This window comes from Spermophilus citellus (genome assembly GCF_964194105.1).
Source record: "Spermophilus citellus genome assembly, chromosome: 4".
Taxonomy (NCBI): Eukaryota; Metazoa; Chordata; class Mammalia; order Rodentia; family Sciuridae; genus Spermophilus; species Spermophilus citellus.
In genome coordinates, this window is record NC_138185.1 from 71,813,422 (window position 1) to 71,829,419 (window position 15,998).

Genomic DNA, 15,998 nt, shown 5'->3' on the forward strand with positions numbered 1-15,998 from the left:
CTCGGCTCATTGAAATTCTTCATTTTTTATCAGTGCCATTAACTATAGGAGACAAATACCCAGGAAAATACAAGGACCTTGAATTTGGTCAGGCTTGCATTCAGGGAAGAAAAGAAAATACAAAACCGTCTTTTCTTGTGACCTCAACTTCTCCCTGGTACTATGCTTAAACCCAAACAAGTAAGAAAATGAAACAAATAAGGCCATCCTCTCCAGATTCTGATTCCACTTTTCTTACTTTCTCTCATTGGCTCCTATTGTCTGCCTACTCTTTTTTTAATGTTAATTATATATTTATTCTAATTAGGTATATATGGCATCAGGATGCATTTTGATTCATTGTATGCAATTGCAACACAACTTTTCATTTCTCTGGTTGTACACAATGTAGTGTCACACCATATGTGCAATCACACATGTACCTAGGGTAATGATGTCCATCTCATTCCACCATCTTTCCTGCCCCCATGTCCCTTCCCCTCCCTTCTCTTCCTTTTGCCCAATCACAGTTCCTCCATTTTCCTCATGTTCCCTGCCCCATTATGGATCAGTATCCACTTATCAGAGAGAACATTTGGCCTTTGGTATTGGGGGATTGGCTTACTTCACTTAGCATGATATTATCCAACTCCATCCATTTACCTGCAAATGCCATAATTTTATTATCTTTTAATGCTGAGTAATATTCCACTGTGTATATATACCACAGTTTCTTTATCCAGTCATCTATTGAGGGGCATCTAGGTTGCTTCCACAGTTTAGCTATTGTGAATTGAGCTGCTATAAACATGGTTGTGGCTGCGTTACTATAGTTATGCTGTTTTAAAGTCCTTTGGGTATAGACCCAGGAGTGGGATAGCTGGATCAAATGGTGGTTACATTCCAAGTTTTCTAAGGAATCTCCATACTGTTTTCCAGATTGGGTGCACCAATTTGCAGTCCTACCAGCAATGTATGAGTGTGCCTTTCCCCCACATCCTCAACAACACATTTTGTTGTTTGTATCTTCATAACTACCATTCTGGCTGGCATGAGATGAAAGCTCAGTGTAGTTTTGATTTGCATTTCTCTAATTACTAAAGATGTTGAACGTTTTTTCATATATTTATTGATTGTATATCTTCTTCTGAGACATGTCTATTCAGCTCCTTAGCCCATTTATTAATTGGGTTTTGGGGGTTTTTAGCATTAAGTTTTTTGAGTTCTTTATATATCCTGGAGATTAGTGCTCTATCTGATGTGTGTGTGGCAAAAATTTGCTCCCCCAAAATGTATGGTCTCTATTTACCTCATTGATTGTTTCTTTTGCTGAGAAGAGGCTTTTTAGTTTGAATCCATTGCATTTATTGATTCTTTTTTTTTGACATAAAATGTATGTTTAATAATCCAAGTTAGCTTTCTGGAAAAGACATCATACTTCTCATTTTTCTCTAGCTTCAGAAGGATTGCTTCTGACATTTTTTGTGTGAAAAATAATATTTAGGTTTTGGTAAATAGGAAACTAGAAAACTCCTTTCTATTCCATTCTTGATTTTCTTTGCAAAGAATTTTTATCATAAGTAGTATGCATCAGTTGAAAAATATTCTCCAATAATCCTTTAATGTAATGAAATGTATTAACAGATTTTCTAATGTTACACTATCCTTTTGTTTCTGAGGTTAACTTGACATAATGTACTTTTAATAAGTTGCTTGATTAGATTTGCTAGCACTTTGTTTGGGATTTAACATTCACTGCATGAAGTAAGATTGGCTATAATTTTCCTATCTGCCATGAGCCTTGCTGTGTTATCAAGGTTATGCCAGCCTTATGAAATGAGTTAAGAACTATGCCCTCTTTGTACGTCTGAGTTATATATACACTTATATGCAGTTGGGATGGTCTATTACTTGAAGGTTTGATAGAACTTTCCTGTACAACTACTGGGAACATGGGTGTTTTTTTTTTAATTTTTTTTTATTGGTTGTTCACAACATTACAAAGCTCTTGACATATCATATTTCATACATTAGATTGAAGTGGGTTATGAACCCCCAATTTTACCCCAAATGCAGATTGCAGAATCATGTCGGTTACACATCCACAAGCATTTATTGATTCTTTATTTTATTTCTTGCACTTTAGGAGTCTTGTTAAGGAAGTCAGAGCCTAATCAGATGTGATGAAGATTTGGGCCTACTTTTTCCTCTATTAGGCACAGGGTCTCTGGTCTAATTCTTAGGTCCTTGATCCACTTTGAGTTGAGTTTTGTGCATGGTGAGAGATAGGGGTTTTGTTTCATTTTGCTGTATATGACTTTCCAAGATTTTAATTGGAATTACATTGAATCTGTATAGTACTTTGGGTAGTATGGCCATTTTGACAATATTAATTTTGCCTACCCAAGAGCATGGGAGATCTTTCCATCTTCTAAGTTCTTCTTCAATTTCTTTCTGTAGTGTTCTGTAGTTTTCATTTTAGAGGTTTTTCACCTATTTTGTTAAATTGATCCCCAACTATTTTATTTTATTTTTAGACTACTGTGAATGGGGTAGTTTTTCTAATTTCTCTTTCAGAGGATTCATCACTGATACATAGAAATGAATTTGATTTAGGGGTATTGATTTTATATCCTACTACTTTGCTGAATTCGTTTATTAATTCTAGATGTTTTCTGGTGGAGTTTTTTGGATCCTCTAAGCATAGAATCATATTGTCAGCAAATAATAATAGTTTTGAGTTCTTGTTTTCCTATCCATATCCCTTTAATTTCTTTCATCTGTCTAATTACTCTGGCTAGAGTTTCAAGGACTATGTTGAATAGAAGTGGTGAAAGAGGACATCCCTGTCTTGTTCCAGTTTTTAGAGGGAATGCTTCCAGTTTTTCTACATTTAAATGATGTTAGCCTTAGGTTTAGCATGGATAGCTTTTACAGTGTTGAGGTATATTCCTACTATCCCTAATTTTTCTAGTGTTTTGAACATGAAAGGATGTTGTATTTTGTTAAATGCTTTCTCTGAATCAATGGATATAATTATATGATTCTTATCCTTAAGTCTATTGATGTGATGAATTACATTTATTGATTTCCATATGTTGAACGAACCTTGCACCCTGAAATGAACACCACTTGATCATGTTGAACTATTTTTTAAATAAGTTTTTGTATTCTATTTGCTGGAATTTTATTGAGAATTTTTACATCTACGTTCACCAGGGATATTGGTCTGAAATTTTCTTTCCTTGATATGTCTCTGCCTAGTTTTGGTATGCGGATGATACTAGCTTCATAGAATGAGTTTGGAAGGGTTCCTTCCTTTTCTATTTCATGGAATAATTTGAGAAATATTGGTATTAATTCTTCTTTGTAGGTCTTGTAGAACTCAGCTGTGAATCTGTCTGGTTCTCAGCTTTTCTTGGTTGGTAGGCATTTGATGACATCTTTTATTTCCTTGCTTGAAATTGATATGTTTAGGGCTGGGGACGTGGCTCAAGTGGTAGCGCGCTCGCCTGGCATGCGTGCGGCCCGGGTTCGATCCTCAGCACCACATACAAACAACGATGTTGTGTCCGCCAATAACTAAAAAAAAATAAATATTAAAAAAATTCTCTCTCTCTCTCCCTCTATCACTCTCTCTTTAAAAAAAAAGAAATTGACATGTTTAAATTGCGTATGATTTCTTGACTCAGTTTGGGGTGATCATATGCCTCTAAAACTTATCAATGTCTTCAAGGTTTTCTATTTTACTGGAGTATACATTTTCAAAGTAGTTTCTAATTGTCTTCTGTATTTCAATAGTGTTTGTCATGATACTTTCTTTATCATCATGAATTTTAGTAATTTGAGATTTTTCTCTCCTTCTTTTCATTAGGGGCTAAGGGTTTGTCAATTTAGTCAAAGAACCAGCTTTTTGTTTTGTCAATTTATTTATTTTTTTTAAAGAGAGGAGAGAGAGAGAGAGAGAGAGAGAGAGAGAGAGAGAGAGAGAGAGAGAGAGAGAATTTTTAATATTTATTTTTTAGTTTTCTGTGGACACAACATCTTTATTTTATTTTTATGTGATGCTGAGGATCGAACCCAGCACTCCGCGCATGCCAGGCGAGCGCACTACCGCTTGAGCCACATCCACAGCCCATCAATTTCTTAAATTGTTTATTTTATTTCAATTTTGTTGATTTTTGCCCTGATTTTAATTATTTCCTATCTTCTACTTTTGGCGTTGGCTTGTTCTCTTTTTTCTAGGGCTTTGAGATGTAATGTCAGGGCTTTTATTTGTTGACTTTTTCTTCTTTTAATGAATGAGCATTAATGAATTCATTAATGCAATGAATCTTTCTCTTAGCACTGCCTTCATAGGATCCCAGAGATTTTTATAAGTTGTATCAGAGTTCTCATTGACCCCTAAAATTTTTTTTATCTCCTCCGTGATGTCTTCGTTATTCACGCAGCATTCAATAGTATATTATTTAGTCTCCAGGTACTGGAGTAGCATATATTTTTCATTTTACCATTGATTTCTAATTTTATTCCATTATGGTTAGATAAAATGCAGGGTAGTATCTCTACTTTTTTGTATTTGCTAAGAATTGCTTTAAGTCATATGGTATATTTTGGAGAAGGATCCATGTGTTGCTGAGAAGAAATTGTGTTTGTTCATTGATGGATGGAATATTCTATATATGTATGTTAAGTATAAATTATTGATTGTTTTATAGAGTTCTATAGTTTCTTTATTTAGTTTTTGTTTGGAAGATCTATCCAGTGGTGAGAGAGTATTAAAGTCACCCAGTATTAGTGTGTCGTGGTCTATTTGATTCTTGTAGTTAAGATGGGTTTGTTTGATATACATAGGTGCTCAGTTGTTTGGGGCATAGATATTTATGATTGTTATGTCTTGTTGATGTATGAATCCCTTAATCAGTATTAAATGTCCTTCTTTATCCTTTTTCACTAACTTTGGTTTGAAGTTCACTTTATCTAATATGAGGATGGAAACCCCTGCTTGTTTACGCAGTCCATGTGAATAGTATGCTTTTCCCCACCCTTTAACCTTCAGTCTGTGGATGTCTTTTCCTATGAAATGAGTCTCTTGAAGGCAGAATATTGTTGGGTCTTTTTTTTTTTTTTTTAAATCCAATCTGCCAGTCTATGTCTTTTAATTGATGAGTTTAGGCCATTCACATTCAGGGTTATTACTATAATATGATTTGTATTCCTGGTCATTTGGGTTTATTTTTGGCTTTTAACTTGACTTGGTTTCTCCTCTGATTGGCCTTTCTTTTAGTGTAGTTCCTCCCTTTGCTGATTTTCATTGTTGTTTTTCATTTCATCCTCCTGGAATATTTTGCTGAGAATGCTCTGTATACTGGCTTTCTTGCTGTAAATTCTTCTAACTTTTGTTTAGCATGAAAGATTTTTATTTTGTCATTAAATCTAAAACTTAATTTTGTTGGATATTAGATTCTTAGTTGGCATCCATTTTCTTTCAGAGCTTGGTATATGTTGTTCCAGGATTTCCTGCCTTTGAAAGTTTGGGTTTTAAAATCGGCTTAGATCCAAATTGGTCTCCTCCTTTATGTAATTTGATTCCTCTCTCATGGCTTTTAAGACTCTATCCTTATTCTGTATGCTAGGCATTTTCCTTATAATGTGCCTTGGTGTAGATCTGTTGTAATTTTGAACATTTGGTGTCCTATAAGCCTCTTATATTTGAATTTCCAATTCATTCTTCATGTTTGGGAAATTTTCTGATATTATTTCATTGAAGAGATTGTGCATTCCTTTGGTTTGAATCTCTGTGCCTTCATCTAACCCAATAAATTTTCAGGATTATATATTTTGTCTTCATTATCTGACATTCTGTCTTCCAAGTGATCTAGTCTACTGGTGATGCTTTCTTTTGAGGTTTTTATTTGGTTTATTGTTTCCTTCATTTCAAGGATTTCTGATTGATTTTTTTCCCCAAAATCTCTCTTTCTTGAAGTAATCTTTTGCCACCTGTATTTGCTCCCTTTACCCTTTGTTGGTGTGATCAATGAATGCCTGCATTTGCTCTTTATTTCTTTGTCAGAGTAATTAAATTTTGCCTGTCTTTTCTCTTTTATGTCATTCTTTAATTCACAGATCATTTTAATTATGTACATTCTGAACTCCTTCTCTGACATTTCATCAACTCTTCTGTCAATGGATTCTACTGTTGTAGTATCCTGGTTTGTTTGGGGAACTTTCTTCCTTTGTTTTTTTTTTTTTTTTTTTTCATGTTGTCTATGTGTCGTCCTTTCTTGCAGTGCAGATCTGAGATATTACAGTTTCTAACCTACAATCTGGTAGTGTCCATGCAGATTACCTGTACCTCACTTTGGTATTGTGCTTCCAGTCCCCAGCCCATGTCCCCAGATGGATGCTACTGAAACTAAAGGTGGTGGCAGCAATAGCAGTGGTAACTCAAGATGGCAGTGGGGGTGTCCCAAGATGGATGCAACCACTTCCAGAGATGGGGCCTAGGCTTCTGAGTGATTTGGCTGGTGGGTGGTCCTGGACCTGGGCTCCCTCACAGGTCCATAGGGACAGTCCTAGGCCAGGGCCTGGGCTCCAACATGGGTTTCTGTCTGCGAGGGTGGTGTTGGGCCTGACCTGGGCCTGGGCTCCTGTCTACCTACTCTTGATGTAGCTATTTCTCTAGAATTGTGACGTGTCTGTATCTCCTCTCTCTTTTCCACTCATTTTTTGCTGCTTTCACTCACTGTGTAACTTCAGTTATTTCCAAAATTTTGATGACCCTCAAATTCAAATTCAATTCGAATCCTTCCTGAGCAGTAGCCCAAATTTTCATTGGCCTAATAGACAGCGCCACCTTGTGGTCACCTGGGCACATCAGTCTTCTCTCTGCAGTTTGGTCCTAAACATCTTCCCACTGCCTCCTCTTCCTCTTCCTCTTTCTTCAGTTGACTGAGACCAGAAACCTTCAAGTTTCCCCTAACCCAGCCTTCACTTATTGCCTCTCGTCAGGCGCTGTCACTTCTCTCATCTGTCCCTGCCTCTTCACAGGGTTACTGCCTTTGGGCAGCCCGTAGGAGCTGAGCCTGGCTCCCCCACTGGCCTCTTGGCTGCTCTTCCCACTTCTGGTCTCCTGCCAGCGCACTGCATCCTAGAGTCTGAGAAGTGAATCATCCAAAACCTCTGTAGCTGATCCCTCTCAATTGATAAAAAGCCTTCAAAGGCTTCCACTGCCCACACAATGAAACCCATATGCCTAATGCTGCATCATGTTGGGGTTGGCAAACATTTTCTGTACAGAGAGAAACAGTAAATATTTTCATCTTTGTGAACCATATAGTCCCTGTTACAGCTACTCCATGCTGCCCTTATAGCACAGCGGAAGCCAGAAACGGTAGGTAACTGAAGGGACATGACTGCATTAAATGAAATTTATATTTTATATTATCCTGAAATTTATATTTCATTTCATTTTCATAGGTCACAAAAGGATTAAAAGCAGTTTTGAATTTTTTAACCATTTAGAAATGTGGAAATATTCTTTGCTCGTGGTGTTTTGGCCAATGGGCTACAGCACACTACAGTGTGCATGTCCTGCTTTAAACAAGTCAGGCTATTTAAGATGGTTAGGCTGCCAACATAGCCTGCAGACACTGACCTTACAGGGAAAAGTGATTCTGTGAGGTCACTTCTCTTCAGATCCCCAATAGGTAAACCAGTCCCTGGCTTGCAGTGGCTCAGTCTGCTCCATGGCTTCATACCTTGAACTTTGCCTCCTAGTGAGATCCAGAGAGCTCCTTTGGTCAAGCCTATTGCCTAATAATCCAAATATGACTGTGGGTAGAGGTGGAATGCTGTTTCTGCCCTCTGGGACAAGAAGACAGACAGCTTTGTTCCCCCGGTTGCTCACTCTGGGATGGCTGGGAGCTTTTGTTCCATGGAGATAAGGAGTTGGGAGGAGACAGTTGGGGGGCATAAGGATGGTCAGAGGGGGTGGTTGCCACATGGTAGACTATGAGCCCTTCAAAAGAGGGGCCATGTTTATTACTTTTATGTATTCTTAGAACCCAGTACTCTGGAAGCTCTCAGAGAATATTTATCCAACTCATCTGTTAGAAGAATCGAACCTGGTTTTTCCATACTCATAGGTTAGGGAGTAAGAAGGGAAGGAAGGGGATGGCAGTGAATCCCAGCAATTAAGAAAGAACCTTGGAAAGACAGGGAAGGCAGCACAGAGCAAGTTAAGGAAGGGGAGGGAGAAGACCAGCCTTCAGTCCCAAGCTGGCAACAGGACCAGCTGGGAGGTGATGGTGCCAGGGCTGATGGGCCCATCATGATGGAGTTCTTGGGGGAGAGTCCCCACTACCAGCAGAAACTGGCATCCACAGAAGCTGGGTTCTGAGTGCTCAAGACACGTTTTGCATCTCCAGTGTCTTCTGTAACTTTAACAATTCTGGATTCTGCTTTTGATTTCTCAACCAGGGTCTCATAAGGGATAGGAAATCTACCTTCCTGTAGCCTTCCATCAGCCGCTGCAGCTCCCCCTGCAAAGATGGTTTTGACATAAATCCCAATGGGGCCATAAATGCTGTCCTTTCCCCCAACGATGCTGAAGCCGAGGCCCTGGGGAAAGAAGAGGAGAAGGTGGGATTCAGGAGGGTTTATGCTGCTCCCTGGGCAGATGTTTCTAGAGAGCATGCCTTGGCCTCAACTAAGGAGTCAGAAAGGGAGGAGGCACCTTTAGTCTCATATGTCTTTGGGATTAAAAAAGGAATGGGAGGCTCAGTAGCATGCCATCCAGCTGGCCTGAATGGTGTCTGAAGTTCTCACATAAATCTGATGCTTCTGACACAAAAGGAGGCTGAGTGGGGATTAGACCCTAGCTCTCTACCTTTCCATTTGGTGACTGAGGTCATATCACTTCCTGCTTGTCAGTCTCAATTTCCTTTTCTTTTTTAAATTTTATATTAGAGCATTATAATTATACATAATAGTGGAATTTGTTGTGGCATTCATCCATGCACACAACATACTTTGGTCAATTTCATTCCCCAGAACCTTCCTTTTCCTCCTTTCCTCCCTACTCCTTTTCCTTTCTCTTCTACTGGTCTCCCCATCTTTTTTCATGAAATTCCTTCCTCTCCTCCTTTTTTTCTCCTCCTGCTTTCACATAAGAAAAAAATATGTGTCCCTTGACTTTCTGAGTCTGGCTTGTTTTGTTTAAACACAATGCTTTCAAGTTCCATCCATTTTCCTGCAAATGACATAATTTCATTCTTCTTTATTGAACCTGAAGTTCCCTGTTGTAAAATGATGATGATGTTACCTAACCCACAGATAGGTAATTCAAGCACAATGTGCTTCAAACAACATGCCTGGAAACAACATTGAAGACATCAAGGACAATAGCAATAGCAGCAACTTACTATGGGAAAATTGTCCCTTCTCCTACCAAAGGCCCCCTTGTCCCCTTTCTGTTCTGCCTCCCACCCCTCTGCCTCTCAAGGACATCACTTCAGTCATGTGTTCTCCTGCCTGAACCTACACTACTGTCTGCCCCATCGTTTTACCAGGTCATTCCCACAAGTTGACAAACACATCCTGGGATGTGCAGGTGGCTCTGGGAAGAACCTGGGGCCTAGCAGACATCTTCCAGGAGGCAGTGCAGAGAAGGTCAGGTATAGGGGAAAGAAGGAGGGAATGAGGTCTACAGGAGGAAGAGAAAGGAGAGAAGGTTTGGCTTCCCCTACAGACCCACCAGGGAGGTAACCAAAAGACTAGGACAGACCCAGGGAGCAGCAAAGGAAATTCAAGCACAATGTGCTTTACTTTGCTAAAGAAAACTTCTTGGGCAGGCTTAGCTGATCCTTGAGGTACTTGTTTCCAGACTATGAACAATCTGAAGGCATAAAGTGAAGCTTATTTGTCAGTGTCTGGCTTCTGGCAAGTGATCAAAACACACATCTTGAGCCAGGTCTTTGGGTTCAACTCACCAGGGTACCAGGTCATGGCCAGTAGCTTGGCTCCTAGACACACTCAAAGTGAATGGAATAGCAGCACTGCTATTGGCAATTTATCTCTGTCCAGCAGCTGCTTGGAACTGATTAGAAGCATTCCTCCTGGACCATGGTGACGGTGGCCTGTTAACCATCTTCAAGATGCCACAGGCCATGAGGTGAGCCTGTACTTTCCAGGAAGGCCATTGGTCAGGGTGCTGTTCGAAGCTTCTGGTGAAGGTGATATGTGTTTCAGGATGACAGGGATAAATATTACCTAGAGTAGCACAGCTGACCTCAGCTTGATCCTGGTTGAAATTATTGCTCTGGACAGGATAATGGTGAGAATGGGACCCAGGGGTCAGGGAGTCCAGGGCCATTGTCTGGGTCAGTTGCTTGCTAACCATGTGACCCTTGGACAGGCCCCACAACCTACCAGACCCTTAGTCTCCACTTCTATAAAAGGGAGATGCTAATGGGGTTGTTGTAGGGAGTCATGGGGTTCCCTCACAAAGCACTGAGCACAAGGCCTGGGTTTGGGTAGCTGGTTTTATTGTCTGACTTGATTCTGTCTCTGCCTCCATCACCTACCTGTCTTTCTAGCTCTGATTCCTCCTCTCCTGATCTCAACTCCAGCCTCACCCCTACCTGTCATCCTTGCTATTGATGAGGTCATAGGTGTGTAGACTGTATAGCTGGACATGGTAGGTCTCCCTCATTTCTGAATGTATTTCCTCTGCTTTGTTTTCCAGGCGTCTGACACCAAATAACATATCTTATTTCATCCTGGGGCTCCATAAAGATCATTTATTGAATGTTATTATACACCAGGATCATCTAAACCACTTTTGGTCATCTTTTAATGAGTTTAAATGCCCTTTTCCATTTTGCTTTCTTTTGAGCATTACAAAAAAAAATTAAAAATCAACTTTTCAAAAAGTACTTCTCTCTAAATTCAAGGAGAGAAAGTGTTGTGATTGACTAATCAGAAGGTGAGGCTGTTCAGAGTAAACCATAGAGGAAACAGTTACTCCCTGGTGATTTGAGGGGCACTCATTCCAGCATTCCTCACATCTGGACCTTTTTGTTATTCTCTAAGCTCCCAGGAGTGAGAAGAAACTGGAGACAGAGGGAAAGAGGAGTCCAGGTGTGTGGTGGAACCCTGCCCTTGAAAGACCATAAGTACTGCTTAAATCCCTTCCTCCCACCACACACCAAAACCATATTAGATGGACTAAAGAAACCAGGCTTTCATTAGATCAGCACCTGGGCATCTTGGGTTAGTCCGAGAACTTTTATGCCTCTTCTAGTTATTTTAGAAACATGTCAACCCCATGCATGAGTATGTTTGGGGTCAGCACAAAGGAACATTTAGGATGCTCCTCCACCACCAATACTTCTGTTTCCCCTTTGATATTCCTCAATTATAGGGCAGAAATCAGCATGATGTCTCAGCATTGATGGAGAGATAAAGTCATTTTGGATACTCAGGAAGCTCCCACTAATAGCAAAAAGCACTATAAACCGTGGAATTATCCACACATAGCTGGTGGTATACATATTTTTAAACTTGTATATGAGCCCAACTTTATTCTTCCAACATCTGAATTGTAGAGGTGAAATTAGGACCCGTAAATCTATGTAAAGGATTTGGGTTTATGCAACAGATAAAAAGAGGCCTGAAAAATATCATGCCAGGAATGAATTAGGGAATAAGCTTTGAAAGTGATAAGGCAGTGGGTGGAGAATGGTGTCCTCAATGAGAAAAAAATGATCACTTCGTCTAATGAGAAGAATGTGTGTTGCTTGAAACTCAGCTGGCTCTGAGTTCAAAAGACAATTTTTCTGACTCATGGGGATGCCTAATTCGCCTGTTCCCATCCTTCCCTTGATGTAGGAGGTGCTGCTCCGGGACTCCCTGTTGGTAGTGGTCGTTGCTCACCTTGGCCTGGCCCTTCATCAGCACGATGTTGGAGATGACCGAAGCCTGGAGGCCCCCAGATGGCTGCCCAAGCTGAGCTGTGCTCAGTGATCGTGTTGGTCTTGAAGCGCTCTGCAACAAGGAACCAGGGCAGGCAGAGATGAACCATGTGGAACAACAGTACACACCTCCCAGGGAAGGCAGAAGACCCAGCCAGGGACAGGAGCCAAATCCCCTCTCTCCCCAGAGCCCACTGCACAAGAACTAGAACATGGTTAATGGAATCTTGTACTCTGGTGGGCAGGGGCTGGTTCCAGGAGCCCGAGGAGCCAGCTGTGCTCAGCCTGTCTCCCAGCAGCAAAGGCTTAAGGTCACAGATCACACTGCCCCAGGACAAGTCCCCAAAGCCAAGGTCCAGTTTTCAGGGATGAGCTCTACAAATGGTATTCAATTCAAGAAACATTTACAGTAGGTACTGGGTAGTGGCCCAGAATGCAGAAACCCAAAGATTTATAAAGTTGGAATTTAAATTCTGGGGGAGGAAGACAGGTGGTTAGCTACGTGCACAGGAGGAGCAAAGGATGCTACATAGAGGCATATTGTGTCCCAGAGAAGGCAGTACAGCTCGGTGATTAAGAGGATGCTCTGGAACCTCCTTGCCTGGATTCTTTTCATGGCTCAGTCAGTTATCAGCTGGTGACCCTAGGGAAGTAGCTTAGGCAACTGTCCCCCAGTTTCCTCCACTGTAAGATCATGGTTCTAACAGGGCCTGCCTAAAGGTGTTGTTTTGGAGACTAGTTCTAGAAAGTGCTTAGAACATGCTTCAATGATGCTTCTTATTGCTACTGGCTTCTTTTAACCTTCTATGACCTAGAAAGACTCTTTGGGGCTTCCTTTGGGGCTTCGACCAAAGTGAACACAAGTTGCAAATATACCAGGCAGTTAAATGGTTCCTACTCACTGAGCTCTGGGATGCTGCAAGGTAGAACCAGGAGCCTAGGCTGCTGACTCCTGGACAGAATCTGTCCCCAGGGTACCTGGGCAGAGGAGGCAGGAGAGCCATGGAGGAGAGCATGGCCTCTGAATCTGCCTGTCTTCACATCCTGCTGCTCCCCCACCTACTGATTAGGTCACCTAGGAACACCACTTAATTTCCTCTGAGCCTTGGTTTTGTAATGTATAAATGATGGATATTAAAAGTACTGACCGGGGCTGGGGTTGTTGCTCCATGGTAGAGCATTGCCTGGCATGTGTGAGGTCCTGGGTTTGATCCTCAGCACCACACAAAAATAAATAAATAAATAAATAAATAAATAAATAAATAAATAAATAAATAAATAAATAAATAAATATAAAAGTCCTTTGACAAGGAAAAAATATTTTAAAAAAAACTGCTGACCTGTTTGGGTTGTATTCTCTTGGTTTTATACCTCTCTGGATGACAATTAAGTAAAAGAATCTACATAAAACATGACTGACAGGTAGCAAACCTAGGATGCAGGTTTGCTCATTACTGTCACTGCCTGGACAACCAGCTCATCATCTCTCAGTGCTCTTCCTCTTGCTGACTTGCAGCTGCCCATATCTAGTTAGGTGAGCTCCCAAAAGGTACCCACCAAATAAGTCCTGTAGCCCTAAGCTCCTCCCAAGGCTGTGGGCCCCACTTTCCCTCCCTCCTTTCTAGAAGCAGCTCCTCTCCTCTCCATTGCCCTTGCAGTGCTGGTTTGAAGACAAATGAACTGCATGTGGGCATCTGTAATAGCTAATTTTATGTGCTAACTTGACAAGGCCATGAATTTCCCAGATATTTAGTCAAACATTCTTTTTTTTTTTTTCAGTGCTGTGGATCAAACCCAGGGCCTCACACATGCTAGACATGTATTCTACAATGACGCTACATCCCCAGCCCTTTTAAATCTTATTTTGAACCAGAGTCTCAATAAGTTGCTGAGCTAATCTCAAACTTAAAATCCTCCTGCCTCAGTCTTTCAAGTAGCTGAGATTTCAGGTCTATGCCACCATATCTGGTTTGTTCTGTATGTTTTCAAGAGTGCTTTTGAATGAGATTAACATTTAAATCAGTAGACAAAGTAAATTACCTTTCCTGATGTGGATGGGCCTCAGCCAGTTAGTTGAAGGCCTGAAGAGAACAGAAGCCTGACACTCCCTTAAGTAAGAGAATCCATCCTGCCTGACCACCTACAACCTGTGGCAGCTCTCCTCCTGCCCTTGGACTCCAGCTGAAATATTGGTTCTTCCTGGGTCTTAAACCTCCAGAACTTCAGTCAGAAACTATACCATGAGCCCTCCTGGGTCTCAGACCTCTGAACTTGGACTTGAACTAAACCTTTAGCTCTTCTAGTCCCCATAATGCCTTCTGGGTCTCCAGCTTGCTAATCCATCCTGAAGATCTTGAGATTCACCCACCTCCATACTTACATGGCCTATTTCTTATGATAGATAGATAGATACATAGATAGATGGATGATAGGGCCCCTTGATGCTTTGGATTAAACATTAAGGGGTTGGATGTGGCCCTTTTGATGCTCTTCAACACATCCTTCCAGACAGCTTCTACCAACTGACCTGTAGCCCATCCATACTGGCCAAATGAGCCTCCTGTTTCCAGAGGCTAGAACCCTAAAGTATGAGCCATCAAAGATAAGAGGCCAACTTCTCAGGAAGTGCCTCCCTATCAGTATCCTAAGCCTTAAGGATGAGTACTGGCTGCAGATGTTAGATTTTAGATGGTTCCAATGGGCTTCCAGAAACCCAGGGGTTGAGAGAGATCTCAGCTCAGGGAGTCACTTTGAAAGCTATCTTCTTCTGACACTGGGACACCAACATGGCCAGTTTGCAAGTGAAAAATAATGATCTAAGGAAGGGAAGGGAAAATAGAAATAAAATTTACTGAGCATCTACCATGTACCATGCAAGGAATCAAACAAATTGGACTTTGGAGCCCATCTTTGGAGAGCCCGTGGTCAGCTGGGAGGTCAGGCACTAAAACAAATGGCACTAACAAGCCAAGCTGGTAAACACTGTGAGAGATACAGGCACCTCTTGATGAGCATTTAAAAAGATCATGAGGCCCATGCAGCTGGGGGTACCTGGAATGCTTCCAGGCAGGGGAGGTGTTGGGAAGGTTTGGGGGCACTATTTCTAGTAACAGAGATGAGAGAAGGGACAAGACACTACAGACAGAGGACACTGTGTGATATGAGTGGCAGCATGAGTCACTGAGAAAATGCTCAGGGAAAGGACAGGAGGGGGCGTCACAGGCAGGAAGGAGTGACATGTGCAGAGGACACTGTGCTTTGTGTCTGTTCAGCTCCCAATCTGCAAGCTGATGTCCTGTAGATGAGAAGGACATGGACTGCCACACCTGTTTGTACACCGTGAAATGGGTCTAATCATGTGTTCCTTTCTCAGCTTGTTTTAAGAATAGTGACAATGTTTATAAGGTAATCCTAATCATAGGATGCATAGGCTTTGGAGTCATAAAGCTGATTTCAATCCCAGCCCTGTTACTTATTAGCAATGTGAACTTGCATAAATTCCTTAACCTGTCCAAGATGCAGTTCCCTGGCCTACCGCTGCGGATTATTGTGCAGATGAAACAAAGGGGTCCACATAATGCCTTATGAGCCTGCACATAAGGAATTTTACTACCTATTGCTTCCTAATTGCATAGAAGTGGCTACAGTTACAAGTTCTAGCCACGAGAGGGAGCTCAATAGATGTCCATTCCTAGTGTGGTTCTTTGCCTAATGTGATTCAAGACCCTCTTCTGGGCAGGACACAGGACACAGGACTATTGGGAAAATTTCTTCAGCCACTACTAACATTGGCCCCTCCCTTTCCTCCCAATTCCCCAGCTTCCCCTTCCTTTCTTCTTACCGCAGCCTTTCCTGCTGAACAGTCCAGTTGTTGAGAGAGGGATTTCCGGTTACTACACAGAGAATAAGGCTGTCTGTCAGTGGAAGCTGCAGATTTCTTGGTCATTGGAAAATCAATTTCTCCTGTGCAATAGGGATTAACACCTAAACCAAGAGAGGAAAAGCAGGCAGAGATCATTTGTGTTCTCAAGATGAAAAGCTCCA

General features: G+C 41.3%; 1 protein-coding gene across 5 annotated transcripts in view; it reads right to left on the minus strand.

The window, feature by feature from the left end:
• The window catches only part of IL16 (interleukin 16), a 131,649-nt gene that overhangs the window by 35,060 nt on the left and 80,591 nt on the right, over positions 1–15,998 (minus strand). For all 5 annotated transcript variants that reach the window (XM_081292660.1, XM_081292659.1, XM_081292658.1 and 2 more), the window contains 3 exons: positions 15,796–15,938; positions 11,917–12,027; positions 8,487–8,601 (listed from right to left, as the gene is read on the minus strand). In XM_081292660.1, coding sequence (XP_081148786.1) covers positions 8,487–8,601; positions 11,917–12,027; positions 15,796–15,938 — 369 coding nt within the window. The remainder of the gene's footprint in view (positions 1–8,486; positions 8,602–11,916; positions 12,028–15,795; positions 15,939–15,998) is intronic.